General features: G+C 38.2%; 1 protein-coding gene across 1 annotated transcript in view; it reads right to left on the bottom strand.

Moving 5' to 3' along the window:
* Window positions 1-24488, bottom strand: part of ARID1B (AT-rich interaction domain 1B) — a 323028-nt gene that overhangs the window by 245052 nt on the left and 53488 nt on the right. Inside the window, exon 4 of the mRNA XM_017834907.1 lies at window positions 1325-1340. Coding sequence (XP_017690396.1) covers window positions 1325-1340 — 16 coding nt within the window. The remainder of the gene's footprint in view (window positions 1-1324; window positions 1341-24488) is intronic.

The raw sequence follows: 24488 nt of genomic DNA, 5'->3' as shown, positions 1-24488 counted from the left end.
TAGCAACAGTCATATTAGAAATATGGTAGAAAGGAAACAATTAGTGGGTCACTAGTTTGCATCATCCTAGGATACAAATTCATAGGGAAGACAGCTGATGACAAAGTAACCTTATATGCTACATAGCATTTAGAAAAAAATCAAAGTAAAACTCCACCTCACCAAGCAGCAGAGGTCTGGAGCTTGGTCAGATCAGGAAAAGTCAGTGCTGGAACCACCAGGCATGGCCATACTACAGCAACGCTGACAGCAGCACAGTAAGCAAGATCAGTAAAGGCACGCTGCAAGATTGATTAGAGGGAGATTTCAACTCCTCCCACATAGACTGAGTAAGCATACTACAAAGCAGAGACCAAAGTATCAGATAACTGTCAAAGGTTGTTCCATGGAGCTGCTAGTTAGGGAACCTGCATGAGAAGCCACTGCCTTTGGCTCAGTCCAGAGCAGTAGAAATCACCTTCTTCTACACCCCACAGCTGCAGAACCACTATGCACCAGTGACCATAATAGAGTTAAATTAAGCATCCCTACAGGAACAATGAAACCCAAATAATCTACTACGGTTGTGCTTAATTTCAAAAAGTGTAACTATATAAAAAAGAGAAAGCTTGTTGAAAGGAAGCTCTAATAGATAGCTATGAGAAATAAAATCTGACTGACAGCATCAAAGCTGCTTAACAACAACCACATGGAAAGCACAGAAATAATATTCACCACCTATTCAGAAAGACTTGATAAGAGCAAAGGAACCAGCATGGCTCATTGCGGCTTTCTAGAAGCAAAAAGACATCCCCTTCAATAAGCCAGCACCAGGTCCGAATGAGGAAAACAGAAAAGACTGTAAACTCCAGCACTTCAAATGTAATAAGGCAGGCCAGAAAGAACTGGCGAAACAGCTAGGAAAGGGAATCAAATGAGTAATGATTCATTTTTTCAAACACATCAGAAGTCGAAAGTCTGCCAGAGAGTCTGAAATGACAAATGATAATGGAGGTTTAAAAGGAGATACAGAGAACACAGTGCCATGACAGAGAAGCTTAACAAATTTTTGTTCTCACTCTGGAAAAATCTTGGGGGGTTCCCATGCTGGAGTCCTCCTTTGTGAAGAACTTGATGAATGTGTCTGAATCTGATGGGACTTTTTGTGGAACAAAGTGACGAATGGTAAGAAATAGTTTGGGACTATACAGTATCACTCCACAGGTCTAATCAAATTCAAAACGATTAATTACTAATGACCATACACAGCCGCTAAATTGGAGCTGCCTTCGCAGGAGGTGAAAATTGGAGTATGGCTTTAAAAAAAAAAAAAGAAATTTGAGACTACACAAGACCAATCACTGTTCTGGATAAATCAGGACAGATAAAAATGAAGATCAGAATTAGGAAACATCAACACAGCTTTTGCAAAAGAAAATCCCTCTCTACAGACTTTTTGGACTTACTAAGAATGGTCAGACAAAAAGGTTCAGGGAAATACAACAAGAATCATCAAAGGTATGGAACAGTTTCCATACAAAGAAACTATAACCCTTTGAGTATGGAAAAGACACCAGGAGGTAGGAATAGGATGGAAAGCTACAAAAGCATCTTGTCCAACACAACGATTAGGATGCATTTGATGGAAGAAGCAAACTTCAAAACAAGTGAGAGACAGGTTCTCTAGTCACAGAGGCACCAGATGTTTGAAACTCCTTGCCAAATTGAAAGCTGAAAGTTTATGTGGGCTCAAGCAAACACTGGACAAGTTCACAAGAGACATTCTCTGAGGGTTACCAAATATGTAGAGCCACATCTGGCTCAGGAAGTCCCTGAACTGAAAATAGCTGGAGGCTTGGAGAGTATTGGAGGAAATATCATATGCTTCCTTTATTCTGACTCCGCTCTAGGCATCCAATTAAAGCTTCCACTGGAGGTAGGATACAGGGCTACATGAACCCCTGATCTGACCTGATAGCACCATGCCCATGTTCTAACCTCTCTGCAATAGATATTCAAGTCCCACAAGAAAGCAATGAAGATTTGGTCTGCAAGGTGATAAGTAACAAACATAAGCAACCTGAAGAGCAACAACACCTTGATTGCCAGAAGCTATTTCTTAAATATTTCCTAAATATTTTCCCTAGCAATCTGCTTCCAGACACTGGTTTAAAAAGGAATACCAGGCTCCTCTTCTGATCTTACATATCAGTTACTCATGTTGGCATTTTCCTCCATATCCTCCAAATCCAAACTGTTTTAGAAAAACAACCAAACACCACCACCTAAAATACAAGTACATTTAGATGCTGTACTCTTCAGTGCAGAGCCCATCACCGCTGCCTTAGCAGAGCACTCAATATGATTTCTGCGACGATTTAAATAAATAACAAACAACTACGTGCAAATTAATCCTTCTCCTTTACTGATGGGGATCACAAGATACCGCTTATGGACAAATGTTTATTAAACAGAATGAAAAAAAAAAGCGTAATTAAAATCTCCCCAGAATAAAACAAACCTGAAGCCAATTATTTACAATGGTTGGAGTGAATGTCCCAAACATCCTCTTTCCTTATAAGTAAACCCTCCCTCCCATTCTCCCTTACTCCCACATTCTTTGTGGCCACACAATGCAGGAGATGAGAATTTGGGAAACTTCATCGTGCCTTTAGTAGTGCACACATTCTTGGGACGGTTCAAGAGAAAGCAGACCTAAGTTTGAATCTATTTCTAGGCAAGCACAGAAACTGTAATAATTACTTTGACTCCTATCTGACTTACACAGTACAAATAACATTATTTTGGGAAAAGTATGACTGACCATTAGTGACTAAACCACTCTGAACACAAAAAAAGAAAGAATGAGAGTAAAAGAAGAGCAAAATTGGCAGCCAAAATGAAGAGATGGGGGAAATCCAATTAAATCTGTAACTTAACTCATTATCTTTAATCCTTGTTTGAATAAAGGGTCTAGTGGCAGACATTCTTTGTCCAGGTAATACCTTGATAGTAATGGAAGTTTTAAGCAATTTTTGCATGCGCAATCCATGACTGATATCAAAGGATAAGCATCATTAGACAGCATTACAGTCATTAAAATAATTTTTAAAATTAAAATGTAACAGAATTAATGTGTTAGCATAGGTACACTAATAATACCAGCGGTATGTAGTTACTGCACTTTTAAACCATCCTGATGTTGAGACGCAGTCAATAATGGAAGAACCTTTACGTGTCCTCTATCACAAAAGGCTCACATGACCCACAGGAACACTCAGATACCATGACATGCTCACTACATAGAAAGAGTCTTGGCCCCATCGGTCATTGCTTCTCCTTGCAGTCTGTTTGGTGCCCAAAAACTGAGGCAGATCCTGGATGATACTGGTAGAAGGCAACAGCACAATTTGGAAGCTGTGGACCACAGTGTCATGATACAAAAATCTGGGGGAGGTGTGTCTGGTCTGATCAGTTTTAAGCCCTGTTACAGAGAGAAGGAAAACGCAACTCCAGAGGCAGGGGTGGCACTCAGAAGAAAGGGTGGCACTACCTGGTTCAGTGGCCTACTTTGCTGAGAAACATGATACAGAACATTGTGAAACAAGTACCATCCTCGGAAATGTAATTATCAGTAGCATTCCACTTTCTTAGCACCTATACAGCACCACTGTAATTACGTAAAAATTAGAGTAAAAAATGTATAGTGGGTGGGATTCTCAGGACAAAAAACCCCTACCACCTGGTACTTTACACTAGGAGTAAACAGCACATTCTTTCAGTTAACAAAAGGTTATAGTAAGATTTAATTCTAATTATTTTAATTTTACAGAGGTCAATTCAGTAGTAACTATAAGAAAGCTGTCACACGGTTTCCATCAAACCTTCAAATAAAACTCTTGCAGTTTTCTGAAATATATACTGCTTCAGTCTTAGATTTCCAAAGCCAGACCTCTGCCAAAACCTAAGTATTTTCCCTCAGACATTCAGACCACGCATTTCTCCATACTTTCAAATAGAAAGCTGTAATGGAAAACTAGCCCCCTGACTTTCCCATTCTTAAAAAAAATATGGTTCATATCTATAACTTTCAAAGTCACAAAAGTCCAGGTCTTTATCTGTATGTTTAGATGAATTATAGAAAGAAGAAAAATATAATATCCCAGTATAGGAAAACCTCTGGCACATGTTCAGTGGAAGATGCTAATGCTTTTAAGGCAGCATGGTCTCCTTTCTCAAATCAACATGTTCAACCCCAGCATTCTTGTGCACACACAATCTTAATGAAGTTACAAGTCCTCCTCACTGAAAGACACAAAAAAACCCCCAAACAAAACCAAATCAAACCAAACCAAAAAAATCTCAAAGGAAAGCAAGTAAAAAGTTCGGTGTTAGTGTCAAGGCTATTAATCAGAGGTAAATCAGAAATCCTGATGCTAAGGTATTTTATTCATACATTCTATAAATTATATTACTTATCACTTGGCTTTGACCTTTTGACAATACATTGGTCACAACATTCACCTATGTTACTGTCTTTCCTAGACTGCTTGCCTTTACAGTGGAGTAGGAACTTTAAAATCTTATTAAGAGCCTTTAAAATATTAACACTGGGCCTGATACTGGTCCACCCAGTGACCTAGAGCAAGGAAGCAAAAGGATAAAAAGCATGTTTCTGTGTCACAGCACAATAATCCCCATTCCAGAACTTGCAAGGTAGTAGATTTTGCAGAGTCATTAAATGTATGTCTATGTTGAAGACTGCAGTGCAGTACACAGATCTGCAAACTGGCTCAGCACTGGCAGGAGCCTACACCAAAAGCTGTGCTCGGCTAATTTGCTGTGCTCTACAGAAGGGTGAATTAGGTCAAAGGGAGATCCACGCTCTTATAGCCAGACTGCTTTTTGTACACAAGCCAGTTCATTTAAAAAGGCAGCTCAAGTATCTCCACAAGACGCAGTCTGCAATGCAGTCATACTCAGTACTACTGTTAATGTGCAGGACAGAAAGGACAGGACTTCAAACACATTCCTGTATTCCCCTTTTCCTCAAAAACTGCACAACAGCACAATTACACCACTTGTCAGTGCAATGTATACGGCATCACATATGTATCTGTCATGAGGTGCTCTCTATATATTGCCTTTTACTGCAGCTTAAATCAAAGCAACATGAGCTAACCAGTTATCAGTACAGGCAATTTTCCTCTCTTCTAAAAATAGTGGACTACAAAAGAAAAAAAAAAGGGAAAAAGAAAAGAATAATGTAAAAAAACTACTAAGATTACATGATTAAAAAACTCTCCAGTCAGAAAATACAGATGTTAAGGTTCCAAAAGCAACATTAACTGAGCCATGTTGCACATATATAGCACCTTCTCTTTCTGATTTATGTTGTCAAAGGCATTTCATAAAATATAGAGGATGTGAAATGTGGCTCAGTTAATGTGGCTGCTAGAATCTTATCATTTATGTTTTCTGACTTCTTAGCTGTGCAACCTTCACATCTTATTAACATAGCTTTTTGCATAGACTCTAGTATGGAATAGTACTTATGTTTTATGTATTGACATATTTTTGATGTACTGAGATTTTGAATAAGTTTGCTATTCTTCATGATGAGAGCCAAATAAATAAAGACTACTACCACAAAATAGTCAATCATTTATATGGAAAAGCAATATCTCTTCTTCCAAAAAAGAACACTTTGATTCCCTTGTCAGAAATTGATGAAAACTACCTCTGCTGTAAATGCTAAATCTATGCCAATATCACAACCACCTCCTACTCCCCCCTTCTCCTAAAAACAACAAACAAACAAAAATAAAAAATGTGCATGTTTTAGATGAGCTAAAATTAGTTTCAAGGGAGAGGTAAACAGCTGAGTCTAGAAACAAAAGGAAGAAATTTTTCCTACACAAGAGCCCGATAGTGTTGATTCACACAGTGAATTACAGTTAGAACTAATGCAACATTTGGTCTTTTCTGCAAATTAAGGGATGAAAATATCATAATCTCTACTAAGAGATTTCCATATTACTATATCCATCCCCTCAGACCAACACTATAGAGAAGACTAAAAAATTGCAATAGAATTGTTTTCAGAAGAGCTATTTTGATATACTGTATTACAAATAGAGAGAAATCATAGTGCCCATATATATATACCTACACACACTTAGATGAGTCAGATATCTATTCTTATACTCCGCCTTCCTTTCTTTTTTTTATAAAGTGATCAAAACAATTAAAAGGGATCACATAATCTGCTTAAATACCAGATTTCCACTTTACAAACCAACATAAGAAAAATCACATCAGAACTGTCTCAACCTGATCTCTATGGTGTCTCCAACAGTTGATGCTTCAGTAAAAACCATGTAGGAAACCTCACACCTCACTGCACTAGTAGGATGAATTTCACCTATGAAATGCCAGCCATTACAGAAAAATGTAAAAGCCTATATTTAACCTGATTTTTAATCCTATAACAAATAATTTATCACAGGGCACTTCTTGTGCATCTATGAATGGACTACACAACAATCCTCAATTTGCCATTTATTTTCCAGGAAATCTGCAATAATTTTGACCACTATTTTTCTCAAATGGTGGTTAAAAAAATATAGTTAAAAAATACCGAGAAACGTTTCTTCTGACAAGTTCTGCAGTGCCATTCAAACCTTCTAAAGCAGGGAACGCAAATGAGAGGTATGCGTTGAGTCTGAATAGCAGGTAATCTAGCTGCATGAGTAATCCTCCATTTTTATGCTTTTATACACAGAGAGACTCCAAACACTTAACTACTGTAGACTGAAAAATCCCTCTGTAAAATAGCTTTCACTCTGCTTTCTTCTGGCACATAGTCTTGGTAGCTGGAACAACTGCAAACATTATTCTTTAATCGCAGTAGTGAGAAAAAGCAGAATGTACACACACCCTGTTTATCATCAGTTCCCCAATATCTTGCATACCCTTGAGTTTTCCATCTTTCTTACAGTCTCTTTTGAGAGAGAAGGGTGCTTTTTAATTCATTCATGTTCTCCTCAAAAGATATCAATCTTGATGGATACTGTCTTTACCATTCCTAAACTCAATAGCTTTCAGAGCTAAATCATTTGAGACTGTTCAAAGCCCTTCACTGTATCTCTTAGAAATAGCAAGAGAAGAATATAAAAGATCTTCCACAGGGAGCGACGTCGTGCCCTCTTGAGCAAGTTATGCCCTTCTCTACTTTCCACATAAACTTGTCCAATTCCATTAGACTATAGGGCTTCACAGACCTTTACAGTGCACACCCTCTTTCCCTGACAGCTGCTTGTCTTCCCCTTTCTTTATTCCTATCCTGCACCTGGGGAGGAACAACCTCAGGCACCAATATATCGTGGAGGCCACCCCAGCTGAAAAGCAGCTTGACAGAAAAAGACCTGGAGGTCCTGGTGGACACCATGCTCAACATTAGTCAGCAATGTGCCCTTCCCACGAATGAAGTTAATGGTATCCTGGCCTGCATTAGACAAAGAAGTGCTTCTGCTCAACTCTGGTGAGGCTACAACTGGAGGATCTGTGTCCAGTTTTAGGGTCCCCGGTACAAGAGACACATGGACATACTGGAGAGAGTTCAACAAAGGGCCACGAAGATGATTAAGGGGCTGGTGCATTCCTCCTATGAAGAAAGGCTGAGAGAGCTGGGACCGTTCAGTTTGGAGAAGAGAAGGCTCCAGGTAGACTTTGTAGCACCTTTCACTATGTAAAGGGAATCTAAAAGAGAGATGGAAAGGGCTTTCTTACAAGGGCAGGTAGCGACAGGACGGGGGGAATGACTTCAAACTGAGAGTAGGTTTAGATCAGATATTAGAAAGAAATTCTTTACTGTGAGGATGGTGCACGTTGCCCAGAGAAGCTGTGGATAACCCATCCCTGGAAGTGTTCAAGGTCAGGCTGGATGGGGCTTTGAGCAACCCAGTCTAGTGGAACATGTCCCTGCCCATGACATGGTGTTTGGAATTAGATGATCTTTAAGGTCCTTCCGACCCAAACTGTTCTATGATTCTATAATTCAGTTTAGTAGTTTCTTAGTACAAAATTAACAGCCAAGGGGCACACCCAGTTTCTGGTCTTTAACAGAGAACCCCTCTGCTTTTGGCCCAGACACCTTTGAGGAGGTCACCACTTCTGAGTTAACCCCCACCGCTCTGCCTCCCGGCCTGACTCTGAAACAGCAGACCAGTAGGCTGCTGTTACACACAGCAAGTCATCCTCACTTCCAGTCCCTCACTTTTTTAAGGGATATCACACACTTCTAATCAGGAAAAACTTGCCATGAACATGCAATGAGAGAAGAGATTTACAGCTCTTTGTGTTTTCATTACAGCTTTCAAACCTCAAATAGTGTCCACAGCATAGGAGGTCAACATACAAAGAAAAAGGCACGACCTCCCACAGCTATCATTTAGGTTCAGCAATTTCTGTGACAAATTTAGTCATTTGTACAGTCCAAATTCTGCTGGTTGCTTCTACCACCGCAGGATCAAAATCATACTTTTTATCTGGACACTACAAATTCCCCACAGCAAGGAATACTGAGGCAAACAGAATGACTGGATGAACCAACTGGCTAAGAAAATGTGATTACTTGATTACCCACCCAGCATAATTTATCATCTTGCAGCATAGAATTAACTGCCTAAGATCAGGATCCCATTCCTGTGGCACAGTTCCTCAGTGTTCCTTCTGGGGTACTTACACTGGCTTAGAAAAACGAGAAATACAAAGCAACTCCTATCAAAACCCCTTCTTCTTTAGATAAATTTGACCAAAGAGAATCACCAATAAAACCAAAACCAACCAACCAACCAAAACAAAACTAAAAAAGAGGAAGATATAAATCTTTTCTGTGCCAGCTTTTCTTTCCCTTTCTCTATTCGCAACAGATTAAAAAAAAAGTCAGCCTCTAAATAAGAGTACTTACATAACAGCTGTGATTTCAAATATTGCTGGAAGTATTTTTAAAAGAAAACTTTCAAACTACTCCTTGTAGTCACAGAGTGTTCATATTTGATTTATTCCATTTCTATTATTTAACTTGACCTATTACTTAGCACTGGAAGACATCAAAAGAACCCTGACAGAAACATCAAAGACATCAATCTTATAAATTCACAGCTGAAACCATATACTACATCATAATTTCTTAAATAATTACAGTTTTACTATACTCAAAATAAGATGATTATTGTAAATTATTCCTCATATCAGTTACCACAAGCAAGTTTTAGAAACATCTGTTAAATGTAAGTATCTGGATACAGTTAATCCAATTTATGTAACATTATACTCGAAATGGAACAGAAAAATAAACGAGAGCCTTTAAAGTCGTAACATCATATACCAAAAATTATCTATTTTGCTTAATTGAAAATAGCCCCCTTAAAAACTTACCAGGAATCAACCATCAAGTTCATTCATTCTGCCAAACTACTAGAATTCTTTTTTTTTATTAACACTGCAGCTAATCTTAACTCAAATATTGTGCTCCATCAGTTAAGCTTTATAATACCTACTATTCTTCAAAGCATCTCCAGTATATCCATGCTTGCTCTTTCCCTTTCTTGAAAGCTCAAACCCCTTTCTTCCCAAGTCTGGTTGTTTTGGGCTATTATCTGAACACCTTTTTTGTTAAAGCGTTCACAAAACAAATTTTTACACTCACAATAAAATGCTTCCTTCTCATTTATGTCCAGACTGAAATAATATCTCTACACAAAATTAACACACAAGTGTATAATTGTAGTTTTATGCTCAAGTGCCCCAATTATGCACTTTAAAACACTTTAAAGGATCCATCAGGAACATTCAATATCTCCAAGCTGTATAGTCTTGAGGAGTGTCTTTTGACAAAACAGCTACATTACAGGGAATTCCTTCACTAAAAACAAAGAAAGCAATCAACTTGGCGTTTTTTTTGCTCCAAGACATCCTAACTGTAAAGAATGATGGGATCTGTCTGGTGCAGCACATCTTGCCACAAGTAAGAGACAACCAGGAAACTGAATAGTTCCTTTTGTGTAATAAAGGTGTCCCAGGTAAGCACAAAAGAGGCCCAGCATTCAGCTTGTTCCGAAAGGTGATTAAGGATGTCTGCAGCACCCAAGTGAGGACCCTACACCTTCCTCAACTGCAACTCTTTATATATACTCAGTGAATATTCAGTCCTCTGTGTTCTCACTTCTCCTTACAAAATACTTTTAAGAAGCAGTCTTTTCCCAAACAAGGCTGCAGGAGGTGACTGTCAACAGTTTTTTGATACATAAATTTCTCTGCCCATGCAGTGGAGAAGAGAAATCTATGTTAACCCATCTGACTTTGCACTGAAATGGGTTACAGGTGCTCACACGATGCATTACACTGTTTCAAAAAAACTGGTGATAAACTTGCAGTATCCTTCATTGTGTATTTTCAAAGTGGTTTCCCATGACAAACACATACTCTTAATAAATAAGAGGTGAGGAAATCTGTAATGGTAAAAAACAGTGAGCACAACAAGAGGGTAGACACTTCATTACATTAAAAAGCAACATACGAAGAAAAAGGTCTCAGGCTGACTCAAAGACGGTTTAATAGGGAGGCCATGTTAGCAAGGATTTTCCTCAATAAAACCAAGACATGGTAACTTACAGTGAGAACGTGCAATGCTCTGTGCAACTCATATGGGATTTAGCATCAAGTGTCAGGAGCATATAGTCACTATTTGTTGCCTGTCCACAAAGAGATGAGATGAGATTAGCCTATTTAAGGGAGCGTTCACAAGCACCAGGCAGAGTGAGCCAAAATGGCAGTTGCTGTTGCAGTTCTCCAGAGGGGCCAACAGAGTGCTATGCTCTTCCAAAGGTGGTAGAAAAAGCACATGTTCTCGGGAGGGAGCCATTCAAAGTTGTTCTAGAGGGAACACTCCATGCAGAAATGCTCCCCAGCTCCTCATCTAATCCACTGTGTGGATTCCTGCCTCACAGCTGCCCAGTGCTCACCTGTGCACACTGAGGACCTGGGGAAAGAAGAGGTCTCCTGACAGCAGGCATGACAAAAGTAGACACTGTGGAGGTTGTTCACCTTTCCTATAAGGCTCCAGGGGCTATAGCACCAAGACAGCTGGTCCACAGCTGCAAGCCAATCTTTTTGCTGCCACAGATGTCCCACTTTTGGCTTCTCTCTTCACCCAAGTTCCCCCTAGCTGGTCTGACCCTCTACTGAGCTGTTACACCACACTAAAATAGCAGAAAGGTAACAGGCAGCCTTCTGCTGACTTAACGCACAGAAAAAACTCAACATGGTCAGATGAACCCAGAGGCAATGAGAGTCAAGTAACACTGCAGGTACCAGCTGGGTTGCTTTGGCAGCTGTTGAACTGCAGTCTTTGGTTTTGGTTTTCCTGAGCTCTCCTCATCCTGTGAATCCAAATCCTCAATTCTCACTTTCCAAAAGAGCACTCTATATGCAAAGTAACAACTTCCAGCTCTCCAGAAGAGAGACCATGCAGAGCCCTTCTAAGAGAGAGGTGCCACAAGAAAGCTGCAGCCCGACGTGAAGCTACAAAAGAAGTCTCTCTCCTTGACTTTCAGGTAGGACGCTGGGTTTTCAGGTCTTCTTACACTCAAGACACTCAAATTCTGCCACAAAATTTAACCCACTTTAAGCAGAAAATCAATGCAAGCTCTCACCTAGAATGACATCCAAGGGAAAGTAGAGATGCAGGGAGGGGGATGCACATACAGTTCTTTCTCCCTTCCTTCCTTGCAGGAAGCAGAAACAAGTATTTAATGCATTTCAGTGACATTCTTTGCATGAAAGTAAAGTGGGTAATGCCCATTTAGATTAGTTCTTCAATATTGTTAGGACAATGATCACTTATCTATGTTGGTAGATATTTAAGCCTCCCGTTTGGTTTGGCAAATCTTTCTCTGAGTATCAGTTGTACTTAACTGGCTACATTATTTTTCAGGCATGAGCTTCTATGATTAAACTAAGCTTCTGATTTTGCAGTTGCATAACTATTTAAAATACTTCCAACAACAGGTCAATATTTCTCAGCAGCTGGTCTATACCCTCCAGAGCACAGAGTTCACGCGTCCTGAAGAACAGGCATTTTAGTTTTAAAAGCAAGTATTTTCACTACTTAATTGGCTCTGAAGTATATAAATCTGATTTTTTGGAGAGTCTAAAACTAGGGAGAAAAGCTTAGGAAGCAGCACTGTCTGGTTTGGAGGGAGTACTTACCCATCTGCCCTTCTGGCCAGAGGTTTAATAGATTTCTATTTTTATAAAGGACATAAGGGGAGGGGGTGGCTCCATCAGTTTCCTACAGAAACCCAGCTGCCAAACTGGATGTGCCAAAGGGGAATTTTAGGGAATTTTAAAGAGATAACCTCTGCTGAGACTGCAATGTCAGCTTTGTAACCTCATGACTGGAACATGTGCAGTGAATGCTGGATTGAAAAAGCTGTGCTATGGGAGTTAGAAGAAAGAAAAGGAGAAAACACGAACAGCACGAACTGGGATTATTACTCTGTGATGAAAAGAGGACTGGAGCTAAAAAATACTGTTAGTTCACTATGAAAAAATACATCTATAGAGTAAGCTCACTTTGATTTGAGTATTTATTGATAACCTATGTGTGCTTCCATCCTCTCAGCCCTAATATAGTCTCTGCATTTTATGCTGATGCTTTTGTTCCATTTAGCAGTTGCAGTGTATTTTAAACAACACATGGAGCCAAACTGACCTCTGGTTTAAATGTTCAGCACAGAAATTGAGGGGTAGGGGTTGAGCAGAGAAAAGGAAAGGGAGAGGAATAGGAGCACTGCCAATTAAAAGCAAACAATAAATAAATCAAAGCATTAAATAATCTGTACTCTTTCAGTCTAGTCCCTCAGCTTCTACTGAGCTTTTCTTTCATGTCAACAGGCAAAACTAAACTAAATCCCCTTAGTTTAAAATTATCAAGACCTTTTTTTTATTTTACAGAAATCTGATACAGAACTATGGCATGTGCTACTATTTACTCACCAAGATCACAGTTTGAAGAAATTTAGTAAGCTAAGAAAGCTGTAAAACATTTGTGATTCAAAACTAAGATCAACATTCAAAACAGTAAGGACAGACAAACAACCCCCACAAATACAGTAGCCACAAATACCTTCAAAGGTCTATAAAAATAGGGAGGAAAGAGCATTGAAAGCCTTAGTTGGGGATTAAAAAGGTGAAATTAGTGATTTTCACCTAGACAAGTATATTTCTATACTAAATTACAGAAGGGGAAGACTCTTATGGGTAAAACCCCATCACAAAACACTTCCAATGTCTACCTGTTTTCTTACTCTCCTCACATATAGCAGTGTGCTTGCAAAAGCATCCCTTTTACTATATTTAAAATAGATAGGAAAAGATGATGTCATCACATTTCACTGAGAAGAGAAGCAGTAATAAATACCCTTTTGCAGTGAAGGCAGGAATGCTTTATGATAAAATATAACAGCTCTTTAAAAAGAAACATTTCAAAGTAACAGGAATCTTAGAAAGGTAAAATAAATTAATAGTCTATGTTGTTAAAAACTATCTACAAATCTTTATAATCCAGTTCTTTCAACAGCTCCAATATGTGGTGAATGTCATTAAATTACCAATCTAAGAGAAGGAACTGTCTTCAAACCTGAAGATATATATCCTGTTGAGCCTAATATTTAGGAGCGTTTAGAAAATATTAAAAAAAAAAAAAAAGTGGTGGGGTTTGGGGAGTTTTGCTTTTTTTTTCTTTTAAGGGAAGCTGTCAACCCGTAAAACCAGCTAATTTTATAACCTCACACCATAAGGCATACAAGGCATACACTAATATATGCTATCTTTAACTAAATGTTAGTTTGTTTCACCAGTGTTAGTTCTTCTTTCTGGGCAGCACTTTGCTGAGGACCTGCTCCCCTTAGGAAAGACAAGCTGCTTCAGTGCAGTGTATCTCAACATCTCTCCAGAAGAAAAGGAACGTAATCAAATAATTAGCACCCAATGTAACCATTCTGTGTATCAGAGACAAAAACCTAGACAAGCATGTCTTTAAAAGCTTTGCCTCTTCTACTTTGTTGCCTGCAACTGATCTGAAAATAATATAATTTCATCTTCAAGTCACAAAGAAAACAACTTGTTACACTGCAAGTGGTTTTTCCATTGCCTTGCTGTAAGAAAAGCTTTGCCAAGTCGGAAGATTTTTGCTCTCTCAGAAAAAAGGTATTTCTATGATGTATTGTAAATCTTTACTTCCCTCAATTGGGAGGTAGGTTTTTATGCCTTTCAAAATTTATTATGTCTGCTTGACTGTGCTTTCCTAAAGATCCCTTTCAGCTTCTGTTCCAACTAGTGAAAATTCTCTCAAGTGCAGTAATGCAAAGGGAGTAGGAAAGAAATTCAGCACATGAACAGAGCAGACACACAATGTAGTGCAGCGCTTTGCAAAGCCCTACAAAGCACATTATGGCTCGATTCATGAAATACCCTAATTCAAAGTACTTGCTATGTAGGTCTTATAACTTATTAAATTTGATATTATAAATAAAACCATGAAGTCAGCTCCAGTTGAAATACATACATTTCCAAAGAACCCCTACAAAATCAGCAAACCCTTCAGCCCTTTCTATACATCTTTCCTGCCCACATCCTTATTTATTTCCATTATGTGTGATTGAGGTTCCAACTCTACAAACTACTATGCAATTTTAAATTTTAATCATAAGAGTAGTGCCACTGAGCTTAAGAGGACCAACGCTACTAACATAACCAGTGATGCACAATGAACGTATGAACTGAGGGATTTATACTGCAATATCCTTGGGGCAAGGAATATTTTTTTTATACATTTCACAAAGCAGCACACAATTTTGCTGGCAAACAGAAAATAAAGATTTCAGTTTTAAACTTTTCATATCACCAGCAAGCCCTAAGAGGAAAGCAAAAAGCCCACAAAAAGCTCTGCAATGTGTCAGATTAAAAGGATCTCCACAATATTTTTTCTGATGATCACAGTCAGGAATGGTATAAGATATGATACAAGAAATTTGTGATTAATTGGTGAACTAATCAGGAAGCAATTTTTCCTGCTGCCATTCTCAGCTATCTTCTTCTTTTGTCAAAAGCAAAGGAGTTCCAATAAAATAAGAATATACTACTTCTATGAAAAAAAACCAAACACAAAACCAAAACCAGTTTCAGCTAAGGAACTATAACTTCCTTACATTTTTTCTAGTGTTAACTGTTTCCTACTGTTTACTGACTTCTTCAGTCAGTAAAAAAGGGAAAAAATTACACACAGAGGCACTATCAAATTCACTATCTGAGAAACAAGAAATAATTACCCTAGCAATGTCTCTTTCTCTGATATTTTAGTATACACTGCATTAGACATTCAATACTATTTCTTGAACAGCAAATTTATCCTTCATGTGCTCAAAGTGCAGTAAATCCTCCCATAAAATAAGGGTGCAGGATAACCCTGATAATTTTAATTACTGAGAAGTTTGTCTTGGATCTACAAGGTACACAAAGCAAGTAAGATATACAGAAATGGAAGCCAAGGCTGTTTCAGCAAGATTACACCTTACTAATACATTAAGATTGCAGTCTTTGGTCTCGCTACCAAGTATGAGCAAGAGTATTTCACTAACTTTTATAAGATGAATTGATTATTACCATGACATTTCAACCACATGCAAAAAAGACAGGTAACACTACAGTGGAAATATGCTATCTGTTCAACAGTGGTGATTTTTGAGAGAGAGCTTTTCAAGTTTATAGTAACAGGGTTATTTCATGAGCAGAAAATAGTTTTATTCCGTTATGTTAAATAACATTTATATATCTGTAACATGCACTATACCACAAAAAGGGAGACATGAAGAAAAACATGGCTTTACAGATATGACTACCCGCACACAGTATTGATATATAAATAATGCTGAAGTAAACAGTATCTGCATATAAATAACCATTCTTGCACTGACTATTAAATACACTGACAGAACCAAACAGCAGCAAAATGTTGCCTACTGTAAAAGTATCTGAGTTTTTTTTAAACACATAAACAAAATATTTATTTTTTTGTAACCATCAAAGCAAGCATCTGACTTCTGATTTTCTCTGTGAGGAGCACACATCTATAAATAAAGGAAGAGAGGGGAGAAAAACCCCAACAGGGTAGGGGAAAAAAAGACACAAGTGAGCTCTTAACACTATTGACAAGGCTTATAATCCAGAAAAATCTGCTGTGTGAGCCAAGGCATGGCAACATAGCGTTTAGGCACACAGAGGAGAAATGCTTGTAAATTCCACTGGTCCAATGAGCAGAGACACAGTTTTCATAATTTTATCATTGTGCTCCACGGCTGAGCGGCTGTCAGGCCAATGGCAAGGCACAGGTTCCCATTTGAATGACATATGGGTTCACCCAACCAGAGAGATGTTAGAGCATTAAATACCACAAACAGACAGGACAAGAATACAAAAAGCCAAATTAGCGCTCGCGCAGTGGTGCGCTCCGGCAGGGACCTGGCTGCTCCTGCCCAGCGCCTTCGCCAGGTCCCTGGTGTCAGGAAAATCGCGTCCTCCAGATAACGGACTCTCGCCTCATAAAACTCAAAGACACACAGAAAAATTATACTTCAAAGGGTGATGGGAAAATAAGAAAACGTGTATTTTTAAAACACTGGGAAATGTAGGCTTGGACATGTGGTGAGTGAGAAGTGAGCAGGTATTACTCTTTCCCACAGTAATTCTAAAAAGCGCCATGGAAAATACATTTTACCTTTGTGGAAAGCTGTTCTTCAGACAGAAGTGTTTAACATGTTATATAAACATGTTATGCAGTGAAATGTAAAACACAGGGGGATTTTCATCACATTTATTGCATTTGTTAGCCAAAACACAGTAGTCTTGTAATCACCACCATTGCTGTAGTAAAACACTTCAGTAATATTAAGAAAAAAGTGCTTTCAGCCAGGCTTTTTGAAGGGGAAAGAGATTATATTGAACAACTTGGACCTAAACAAAACAACAAAACCAATCAAAACCCACAAAGAACTGCAGACAAGAATGGAAAAGGAGAGTATGGGGCTGATTTCAACCAGCAATTCAGCATCCCCTTTTGGGAACAAAACAAACCAAGTTATATAAATTACCAAATACTGCCTAAGACACAAGCTGTCCCCTCCCTGTGCAATGTGACAGAGCAACACACGAGCCACACAATAACACCAGTCCATAGGAAAGGTTCGGACTTCGGGGAGCTCATAGAGGAATTGCATTAGCAGTTTTCAGGCTTTGGTCCATAAATACAAGTCAAGAAGTTCACCATCATCGTGTATAATGAAAACCACCTTTCCACAGCAGGATTTGCAAAAGCACAGGTATTTAGGCTGCCAAAGAGACCCCGCCTGTTTACAGGCAACTTTTCTGGTGAGGAACAGTGGGCACCTTCAACCCTGCCCCTCACCCTGCACCCAGTCGGCTGCAGCCTCCTCAGAGCTCCTAACAACTCAAGGATGTGCTAGAGATGGCACCTTCCACTGTCTTTAAAGGGAATTTTTCTTCCCAGTCTTTCCATGCTTTATTTTCACTCCGCAAATCTCTCTAGACATGGTCTCTTTAGATTTATTTTATAATACCAGGATCCTCTTCTGTTTGTACTGTGTTTTTCCTGCTCTCATGCGTTTTACCCTTTCAGTCCTAGCATTATCATCATGTCTATGCAGAAGACTTGGGAGACTTCACTAGATTCTGAAACATTCTCCATCAATAAACTGAAATGACCAGGAGGGAAGATTATCATTAGGCCTACATTCAAAATAGCAGTTCACTGGCAAAAATTAATAGTTTTTAGGACAACAGTGAATTGTTAAGAAAAGCAACAACAAAGCCACTTTTTTCCTTAAAAATTCCAGCACCACATCACTATCTGCTACCTCTTATTTTTAGATCCCAGTAAACTATATTACAGGTTAAACTTTGCCCCGAGGTTTATCCCAGCACTTTTCACTTCTGAATTTGTTTTGGCTGAGAACTTCTTATTCCAGCATGACTTTCAACTGAACACATGCAGCTCATATCCTCTCATCTTCTTTTTCGCAGTTAATCACTAATAACCCATTTCAGGACTATATACACCAAAATACTGAAAGAAAGCCCCTCTGACTCAGGAAACCCCCCAAGTTAATTTAAATATCTCCCTAATTGTTCTCATATAAGCAAGCTGTATGCCACCTGAAAGCATAGGATGAAGAGCAAATTAATCAAAGACTAGGAAATGTACTCCTTAGTTATTTTAACGTCTAACAGCAGAAAATTATTTCAAAGCTACCCATACATACAAAGAACAGTGCTGGCAAAACACAAGAAGAGTAGATAGGAAGCAGAATTGTCGGTGATGTTCTCCTTAGAACACTATCTCAGAGAACAACTCTCATATCCTCTAGGCTAATCCATTCCCATGCTCTGTGTCGGAAGATTATACTCATATTAAAAGATCCATCAAAGCCCGCCCTACCTTAGACAAGGAAAAAGAAGGCAGCACAGCTAATGGAAAGAAACCATCTGAACTGTAGGTAGAGCATCTCCTCCCTTGCCATTATCTCTCCCCAGTCTACCATACTAAGGGAAGTTGGCAAACTGAGAAAGAATTCCCAATGCAACAAAGCAGGAGCTTTCAAAAAAGCTTAGGAAACAAGGAGAGTAAGGCTGAAGATTAATAGGGTCTTCAGAGCTTAGCAAAGTGCAGGACAGAGGGGGAAAAAATAAAATCGATGTCTATGAAATAACAAAATAAAAGAAACATGAAAACCACTTTTTCCTCAGAAGTTAATTATTTAATTATATGCATGAAGATTTCAGTGTCTGATATTGAGATGTGAAAACTCATGTGGGTTAGTTTAGGGTGTTTTGTTTTGTTTTTTAAATAAAGTGCAGTACCAAACATGGCAGAAATTCTTAAAAGTGGTTTAGGAAGTTTTCAACCCAGAATGAAAGCATTTTTACACATACATACAGAAAAAGAAAAAATCAAAGTCTGTCAAAACAGAAAACTGAAAAAAAGTTACAGAATTTGAATATTTAGATTTGACTATAACTGCCAAGAACATATAAGTAACAACTTACAACTGGAAAAAAATCACTGAAAAGAAAAACAATGTTCTGAAAAAAAGAAAACCAAACCAAAATTAAAACTTTTCAAATACCACACAAATATTAATTTTGAAACCAATTTTCTTTTGAAGATATTTCAACTATGACAAAAAATTCATTGCCCAGCAGAAAACTACACTTGCCACAGTTTCCAGCAGCTCACAGATAACCAAACTAATGCACAGCATGATACTGTCCTACTTTGGTAACACGTGGAAGTCATTAAGCACTTAATACAAGTAAAATTAATATGGACTTACAACAGACTTACACAGCACAAAGATAAGCATAACTGAGTTAAATTTATACATCGTATTATAGTTTGTTTAATGTAGTGTTCATGTAAACCTGTAGGCAGACACACACACACCAAACTGAGTCACAGCAAAACATGACTTTCTTGGAGGTTAAGGTAATTTTAACATGAAAAAATGCTGTTCCCATCTACAGAGCTCCAGAACATTGATGGGCCTTTTCTAACTCCATTTCTCTGGAACATAAGCAACTAGACATCAATAAAATGAACAAATCATTCTCACAAAGGTAATGAAAATGAAGTTATGATTTCACTAAATCAGTCTGTATGCTCCTTTTCTAAAATTATTCTGAAACCGAAGGCTTGAACAGAACTGGTAAAAATGTTTTCAGTTCAGAACGTAATGCAGCTTGATGCTCAATGTTTGGGTTGCACAGCTCAGGGATGAGATTTCAATTGATGAGATTTCAATCGAACCCCAGGCTACGAGGGGAACAAAGCCTCACGAGATATTGCTTCTCCCACCTTGGGCAGCAAAGCTCCTGCATGAGTATCACAGAATCACAGAATATGCTGAGTTGGAAGGGACCCACAAGGATCATCGAGTCCAATCCTTAGTCCTGCACAGGACCATCCCCAACAGTCATACCATGTGCCTGAGAGTATTGTCCAAATGCTTCTTGAACTCTGTCAGGCTTGGTGCTGTGACCACTGCCCTGGGGAGCCTGTTCCAGCACCCAGCTACCCTCTGGGTGAAGAACCTCTTTCTATCTAACCTAAACCTTCCCTGACACAACTTCACTATCTGAATTTCCAACCCAACAGGTATTACAGTAAATAAACACGGCTCATCTAATATTCACCAGTGCAAATTTTCAAAACAAGGCTTTCTTTTTCACATTTCAAGGACAATATCCACCTGCTCAGATCCCCTTCTACTCCCCTGACACAAGTTGTGTAATGGATGGGAATCGTAAGAGCTCCACCATTGTGATCAGCTGTAAAAATGAACAGCTGTCGTCATCCTTCATCTAGCTGGAAGTAGACACAAAAAAGTCAGGACTACATTCACTCCATCTTCAGTGGTTTTCCAACTGATGACAAAGCAGTACTTAAAGGAGCAACAAAACGACAACAACTGCAGAGGTGGTGGATAGAGGGAAGCACATGGATAGAGGGCAGTGATGGCTGTGCTTGAAACATTTTTTCATTTCAGTTATAAAGCTGTTTCTAGATTAAGGGTATACTTGGAAAAATACTCTGTTATTTCTGCTTTCAGAGCCAATGAGATAAACACTGAAGTCCTGCAGGAAGATAGGTAAGTCTTAGGCAATCACCCAGAAGGAGGAACGTTTCACGTATTAAGATGTAAAACTGCACTGAAAATACAGGCTAGGCAGAAAGTTAATGATGGTTTGATAGACCTGATTAAAAAAAACACATGGATAGATGGCAGTCAGTGCCTGTTATTGCAAGGCTTGGATGGGATTATTTTAATTAATGTTCTACCTAAACTCTTTTTTACTAATTACCATTAAGAACTACCAGCTGTATCCGCAGATTAAACATTTCTCCCCACCACAAAGACCCAATTTTAGAAGCTGCCTCTGCAACAGATTATTTGTTATACAGTTTATGGTACCATAGAAACATTTACATCCTTCTAAATTTGTGGTAAGATTCTTTGATGTAGGTCTTTAAAAAAAAAATTGTTGACTGAACAGATACAAAACAAATGCCTTTTTATTGTGGAAGAAGAGTGTGAAAAAACGTCATTATACTACACAACTCTATAGCAAAATTAGGGGACTTGCAGTATTTGATGCAGTCTTCAGACTGACTTAAATCCTGTAGTTTTCTCTTTCTTTCCGAATACACTTAGGAACAGAGAAATAAGAAAGACCTTGTCTTGAAGACGCAATTTTTTGTAGATTGATGTATTCTCTTTTAAAGGGATATAATTTTACAATCCCTCACAGGTGAGATAGTGGGTTTAATATCTAAAGGAAAGTACATATTTGTCTTTATGTCAATCTACATGAAAGAAAAATCACTGGTAAAGTAGCTATAAAATACACGCACTGCAAGGATCCATCTACATTCCTATTTTGTGGCTCAGATTTGACATATTATTTGCCATACTCAGAAATGCAGTATTTCTGTATGCACACACATTAATCTTGACAAAAAGATCTTATTTCAGTCATGCTGATCCTATTTTAAAATTTATTTAATACTCAGCTATAAAAGGCAAATACTATTTTATAATTGAAAAGGACATCACAGTTGAGAAATATTCCTGATTGAAAACACTATCTGAATGGTTAAAAGAAAAATCCTACTGCCTTTCCTTTAAAAATCAATAGAAGATGACAGATATGCACAGAGTTTGGAAAAACTAATAAACAAATTGCAATGAGAACAAAAGCCTTACCAGTTTCACACACACACACACACACACACACACACACACACACACTTAAAAATTCAATCACATTTTTCCCCACTGTATTGTAAATTTAATAGAAACTACACTGTGTAGATCTTTGAGAAGCTTTATTTAAGAATTTTTATATCTGTTTATAGATATCCACAAATTTCAGTAAGCAATTATACAGGCTTGCAATTTAAAAAAAAAAAGAAAAAAAAAGGAAAAATTCTAGTAGAGAACCCCTTTGAAAAAGAAATTTAATCTATTCTGCAAGATGGAATCTCTCACTTTATATTGCTTAACTGAGAAACTGCATGAGAGCATACTGGTTTTGGTATAGCCAAAACAATAGCTTTGTACAACTTAGAAAAACAGAAAATAAATGTAAAACCAATCAAACCCCGCACACCAATTATGATTAAAAAGTGACTATTAGCACAGCTACAATACTTCAGACAAATTTTTAACAACATTTGCTTTCTCCATCTGTCTTTTTTGAAGACTTACTTCATCAGTGAGTCAGATTTTGGACAACATTTGATGTGGTGCCATTTAAAAAGAAAGAGAAATAAGAAGGAAGAGATTTTATGAAATAAATTCTGCCAAAATCCAAGGCAGATCTGGAATATGACAACAAATTTGTGGCAAATAACAGTCTGCCTGATGTTTAGATTGTTAAGATTATTTAGGAAATGCAAAGGAAAAAAGTAAGCTTTCCAAACAGTCCTAAGGAACTTAAATTCTAATACATGTATTGTAACATATTATAAGAAAATTAATAGATACATGAATTTAATTAAAAGGTTCTGCATTTGCCTATTGCTGTTATACACAGAGGAGCAATCAAATGCTGGTAGCAGATCCGTGTCATTAGAATGACTTCTGCAATTTTTCTTTTCCATGTACAAAAGCAACTACACATGTACAAAGACAGTAGCAAGAGGGCCACAGAACATTTTCTTTACAGAAAAAAAGATTTACTAGCCTATTAGGAGTGCCTACTTAAACAATACTTTTCTAGCAGGCTGCCAAAACATGCCAAATTAAAGCCACTCCTTGTGCAGTAACCTCATTAACTTCTCACAAATGGGACTGTCGAAGAAAAATCCTATAGGTATCAGTCATCATCCTTCTGAATACCTCTGGTTTGAGAAGTCAGACAAAGCATCTTGACAAAACTCTGTTCTATAAAACTAGAAGAAAATAATGGAAACATATCAATTTCTTTTAAACATTTACTAGGTCCAGAGCGGGACTGCTGGACAGAAGAGCACAAGGCATCACCACAAAGCTCTGGCAGACCCAGTGGTAGCCATCAAGATACCTTGCTTGTTCAAGGATGTGAGCCTTAATTAGCCAATTAGTGCTTATTTTTAAATTATTCTGATTGTGGCAATGCAGCAAAGCAAGTCGATCTAACTCTCAAGTGCTAGAGATTCACCTTCTCTCCATCCTCCCGGCACACACTTCCTACTTCTTTTTTTGCATGGCCCTAGCACCAGCCTGGCCCTGAAATGAGCCATTTTAGCACATTGAACTTGCAGAAAACTAAGACTCCTCCCTTCCCTCCTAACAAAAAGGACCCTGAAAGTCTCCCTCCCACTCAGCGAAACACTGCTAAGCTTCATGAAAATTAGGAAGGTACTGTACTGAGCCACAGGGAAAGCAGGAGATCCAACCTAAGTCACTGTGACACAAGCAACAGAAAAGTCCAAAATTAAGGAAACTGCTTCCCAGAGTCCCAAGTCTGACTCAGATTTGCAACACCAGCGAAATGCCATGTAACAGCAATGTGACTGATGCACACTGTATTTGGCATCATGCAAAGCATAAAAAGCGTAAGAAAATCTCAGAAGTGTAAAAAATCGCTCCAACATCCAAGACATTAAATACATATATACTTATTAACACAGATGTCCTCACTGAATTGTTTGTAATTAGTCCTTAATCTGAAATCCTTAAGTAATTCACAATGATATATAAAATATAACAGTGAAGCTGACAGATATTATTACCTCAATAGAGACTGCATATTAAACCTTTCATTCAAATCTGTGGCAGAGCTATGAAGCCCACCACCTACTCTCAGCTCTCTGGAACAAGCTCTCCCTATTCAGAATTATATTTTGCCTGCTTATCGTCTCCTACCGATTTAGTTTGCTAAGTACTTTTTCCCAATTCCTTTCTTCCAAATACATTGTAACATGTCTAGCACACTGTAGTTTTTTAAGCACTTGAGTCGTCAATGCACAAGTATAATTCAGTTTTCAAAGTCATAACATGCCTTGAGGGATGTGAAAGGTGTTAGGAAAAATAAATAAGGCAGCAAGAGTTTTTGGTTCAGCCAACCAGCCTTAAGTTACATTTTTCTAAGTACTTCTATGTACTCTCAGCCACTTTTAAGTATGTGTGAAAAGCACAGAAACAATAAGGAATTTGTAGTTTTTCAGTAAGCCATGAAAACCTCTGGAGCTCCCTGGTGTAAATGCAGAGAAGTAATGGGTGAGGTAGAAAGATGGTCACCTTCTTACTACTAACTGGATTTGGGTGTTCAGCCCACTTAAGCTCTGGAGTAACAACTTACTTCAGTGGCTAAAACAAAACCAATAT

This window comes from Lepidothrix coronata, unplaced genomic scaffold (assembly GCF_001604755.1).
Source record: "Lepidothrix coronata isolate B3197 unplaced genomic scaffold, Lepidothrix_coronata-1.0 Scaffold245, whole genome shotgun sequence".
In the NCBI taxonomy this organism is placed as follows: domain Eukaryota; kingdom Metazoa; phylum Chordata; class Aves; order Passeriformes; family Pipridae; genus Lepidothrix; species Lepidothrix coronata.
The sequence above is the reverse complement of the archived record's forward strand: the minus strand, read 5'-3'. Positions and strand labels throughout refer to the sequence as shown.